Source organism: Propithecus coquereli, unplaced genomic scaffold, assembly GCF_000956105.1.
Source record: "Propithecus coquereli isolate 6110/MARCELLA unplaced genomic scaffold, Pcoq_1.0 Scaffold29, whole genome shotgun sequence".
NCBI classification, from domain to species: Eukaryota; Metazoa; Chordata; class Mammalia; order Primates; family Indriidae; genus Propithecus; species Propithecus coquereli.
Genome location: NW_012148507.1, coordinates 2858874 through 2863534, shown reverse-complemented (window position 1 = coordinate 2863534; position 4661 = coordinate 2858874). Strand labels below are relative to the sequence as shown.

At 38.9% G+C, this 4661-nt stretch overlaps 1 protein-coding gene across 1 annotated transcript in view; it reads right to left on the bottom strand.

The window, feature by feature from the left end:
* Window positions 1-4661, bottom strand: part of PKHD1 (polycystic kidney and hepatic disease 1 (autosomal recessive)) — a 535504-nt gene that overhangs the window by 17446 nt on the left and 513397 nt on the right. Inside the window, 1 exon segment of the mRNA XM_012648551.1 lies at window positions 3606-3670. Coding sequence (XP_012504005.1) covers window positions 3606-3670 — 65 coding nt within the window.

Here is a 4661-nt window from a genome sequence, read left to right as displayed (position 1 = left end):
TATTTGAATAGGAATTCCTCTAATATTACATTGTTAAATGTGATATTGGATCTTGTTTGAAAATAGCATAGGACCACTTCATGTTATTTAGTAGACATGCTCTTATTCCTGATTATTTTTAAAGTTTTCTTATGGAATAAATACTATATGTGATTCATGTTTTTAAAGTCGGAGATGATCACATATTGTTTCTTATATATTATGGACATGCTATTAATGAAAAACTTCCAAACTATTTCGCATGGTTTTACTTTGCTGGGCACTTGAGATAATTTCTGGTCCTCAGCTGTTTTGCTGTTCCCTGCTTCCAGACAACTTAAGGCCATCCCTCCCTTCCCCTCTTCCTGTAATTCTTATAGATTTGTAGTTACCTAAGGTAAATTGATAGTCCTTTTATTTTATATTCACAAAACACACCATATGTAGTCAATAGGTCTCTAAAGTGATAGAGGTAAGTTGATGTTCATAGTCACACATATGTAATAGGCCTAATAGCCAGACTTTTTTACATTTCAGTTTTCCACTCCCAACATTGGGTGCATAGATTCCTCACAAAAAACAGTGTGAACGGTGGCCAGACAAAGATCAGTGCACGACTTGGAGAAGGCAGCGCCGAGGTCTGCAGTGGTGGCTGTCTGCAAAGACAAAGGCGGTGGCATGGAGACTGGAAAAGGAAGCTAAAGCAGCCAACAGAAAGCATTTCCTGGAATCAAGACGTCACATTTTGCCCATCGTTAGGGCACAAAAGACGTGCAGTCATCATCCTGTTATTAATTTTTTAAACTGGACAAACTTTCTGTATCTTTTTTAGAAGAAGTAGGGGATCTATTTCTTCAGCAGTTGTAAGAACTCCTGGAATCCAGGGGTCTCTGGAAAGAGGGAATGAAAAGAAAGGGGACTTATTTCATCCTTGTTTTAATCATTCACTCAATAATCATTATCAGGGCTCTAATGTCCTACATCCTTATGGTAAAAATACTGCTGGGATTGTAAAAGACACAGAATTTATACTGAAGATCTGAATGAGATGAGCACAAATAATTATATTATGTATAAAAGGTGTTAAGTGAACAAAAGGAGAGTGTTATAAAAGTTGAGAGAAGGGAAATACTCCTTCTAGATCATTTGAAAAAGAGAATAAATATTTAATCTGGAGCAGAATGAATGGGGGGCTTTGGATGTGTGGGTACACTAGAGAAGGACGTTTGTTATGGGGAGGCCTATGTTGTACATGGGGAATACTCTCCCCCAGGGAAAAGAGACACGGAGTGGAGGAGTAGACACTGTAAGGAGTGTACTAAATGAGACTTAATTGAAGATATATCTGTGACATGGAGTGTAGAGGGGGAGAAAGAAAAAGTAGACAATGAAGAGGTAGAATGGATAAAACTTGCCAAGCAAGAGGACAGGGTGGTGAAGAGAGGAATAAGAGTTAGAGAGAACTCTAAGGTGTATAGACTGGAAGATTTGGGGGCTATTAACCAGTTTAGGGAAGCAAAAACAGTTGAAAAAGAGCTCTTCAAAATTGAGCTTTGACAAGGCAAACAGGACTCCTTTCTTGGCATTTCTATGAACCTAAGTTTGCGCGATCTGGACAACCAAGCCCTTAGCAAATGGGATTTGAAACAGTGTGATATGATTTAGGAGTTGGAGGGGCTAAACATGTCACTTGGGACAATGATATTCTTTCTCTCCTCTAGCATTGTCTCCCATACTTACATTCTTAAACACATATTGTTTGTTGTGATTGCTTTACACCTAATTGCTTTTTGCCTGGAATTGTTCTCTAATTTTCCTCAAAATATTATTCTTATGTCCCAACCATATTGAAAATCCATGAAGGATGGGACCAGATACTATCTCTCTGTAACTATACAGAGAGAAACTTATGATGTCCTAAATAAACATCAGGAGATAAATAAGTACTTATTTAATATTCATTGGGAGATAAAATCTAATTGCATTCATTAAGTCATTCCAGCAGGCTCTTACTTAAACGTTACAAAGATGAGTAATAGCTTCTGCCAGGGTTTCTCCTCCTTGGCATTACTGGCACTTTGAGCCAGCTAATCTTTGTTGTCGGGGAGGCCCTGTGCATTGTCAGATGTTTACAGCATCTCTGATCTCTACTCACTAGATGACAGTACTTATCCTCTCTCCCAAGCTGCAGCAATGTCTCCAGACATTGTAAATGTCTTCCGGAGGTAGCGTGGTCAACTGTCCCAGATTATTTAGGACTGAGGAAATTTCTGGGATGGGACACTTTCACTTTTAAAACTGAGACAGTCCTAGGAAAACTAGGATGAGTTAGTCACCCAACCTGGGAGGCAAAATCGCCCTGGTTGAGAACCACTGGCCTGTGGGAACAGAAAGTCATCTGTACAATGAATTCCACAGACCATAAGTGCTAACATGGAGGCGCACTTTCAATATTCTTTGAACCCAACGAGGAAAATATTCATTTTGATTGAGGAGGAAGGGACTGCAGAAAGCCTTTTTTAAAAAGAGTTTTAGTGGACACATAATAATTGCACATATTTATGAGACACAAAGTAATATTTTAATACATGTATACAATGTGTAATGATCAAATCCAGGTAATGAACACATCCATTTCCTCGAACAGTTATCATTTCTTTGTGTCGTGAACATTCTTAAGAAAAATGCACCTCAGTGAGTGCTTAAAGCTTGAGCAGGATTTTCAAAAATTTTTTATTTTTATAGTTTTAGGGGTACATGTAGAGTTTTGTTACACGGATATATTTCATGGGGTAAAGTCTGGGCTTTTACTTTACCCATCACCTGAATAGTACACATGGTACCCAATAGGTAAATTTTCATCCCTCATCCTCCACCTACCCTCCCCCTTTTGGAGTCTCCAATGTATATAAGAATGAAATAATGTCCTTTGAGCAGGTTTCAGCAGGTGAACACAAATTAATCCAATTGGAGGAAACTGTGCAAGTAAATGAGCAGGAAGATATTGGACAAGTCCCAGAGTGAATGAGTTAGTGTGGTGATTGTAGGCAGAGGCTACAACCCAAAATAAGAATGAAAACCCAAAATAAGGTTAGAAAGATTGGATAGAGTCAAGTCTTAGAGGGCTGCAAATCTTAAATGGCAATTAAAAAACCCCAACAATAACACAATATGCAAGGAATTTTTTCTGCTCTCTTTACTGACATTAACTCACTCAATCTACATAACAGCCTTAAGCATGGGCAGTATTATTATGGTGGTTTTACCAATGAGGAAACTGAAAGGCACTGCGAGGTTAGGTGTCTTGCTTGAGGCCACAAAATCAGTCAATAGGGGAGTTAGATTTAAAACCAAAACCAGCTGACTCCTGGGTTCCAGGCTGTCGCATTCTCTTGCCTCTCCAACTGACAACAGGAATTCATTTAATCTTATGAATAGCAGAGTGACATGAGCAGACATGGATTTTAAAAGATGGCTTAGATGGCTCTATATGTCAAAAACTTTGGCAACAGGAAAATAGAAGGGATACATGCTTTATTTCCTCTTCCCCCATCACAACTCTCACCCTTACCACACCCCTGCAATTTTTGGTAAAAGGTGGTGAATTTGCAATTTAAATCTGGTACCAATGCTCAGTTCCGTCAGGTCAATAATCTTAAGTGCGATGGCAGTGCTTAGCGAAGGCACAGTGCTGAGGAGAGAGACAGCCAATCACTTTATCATCAAATGCTGAAAGTTTAAAAACACTGAGGAAAAGGGGAAACTAAAATGCCATGGAAATAATGGAATAAGACCAAATTTATTTAAAGCTAGCAATAATTAGGTGTTTCATAGCTGATAATAATTTCAAAAAAAAAATTCGGGAGATGTCTCATTATTTGCCTTCGAAACGATGCTCTTAAGATTTGGAAAAAGCTTGGAAGATAAGGAAACAAATCCGCTATGATTCCCAAGGGAGGATTCGGATAACACATCTTTTTATTTTTAACTTGGGTGTCCTAATAAAACAGCCTCTTTGATGCTCCTATCTCTTCCATCTAAACCCTTCCACGGGAGTTCTGTCCCTTGCCTCATTCCTGATAATTTATTAATAAGCCACTCCATAAAAAATGTTCCTTAATAAAACACCCAGGCATCGTGGACTGCTTAATGTAGTTAATTGAAGTGGGGCAACCAAGATTCATGCAGATGGCCATATTAGATTAGGGAAGAGATTAGCATCACTCCTGCCCTTCACTGAAGAACGCAGCTCAATATGAAGCGCTAAATGCAGACAGCAGTTGTCAAACACCTGCTCTGAGTTTATATGAAATAATATGGACAAGAGTCTTCTAGAAATCAAAACTAAAATGGCCTTAGATGGAATCTAGAGAGAATTCCTATACCCTTCTCTGTCTCAACTTTTTCTACCACCACCATCCCACCTTTTGGTGCAGGTCCAAGAGCTGGAGTATGGCTGGCTAACGTGTTGGGAAATTTTTTTTTAAAATCTTCATTTCCTCCATGGGAAAGAAATACAAACAGGCAAACAAACTGATACACACATGTGTACATGTGCATGTGTGCACACACACATGAACACGCACACACGCGAGAGCTCATTCAACTAAGAGGCAGAACGACATTGACTGCTATTTTTTGGTTAAACGTACACTCGGAAACAGTAGGATTGGTATTCCTTT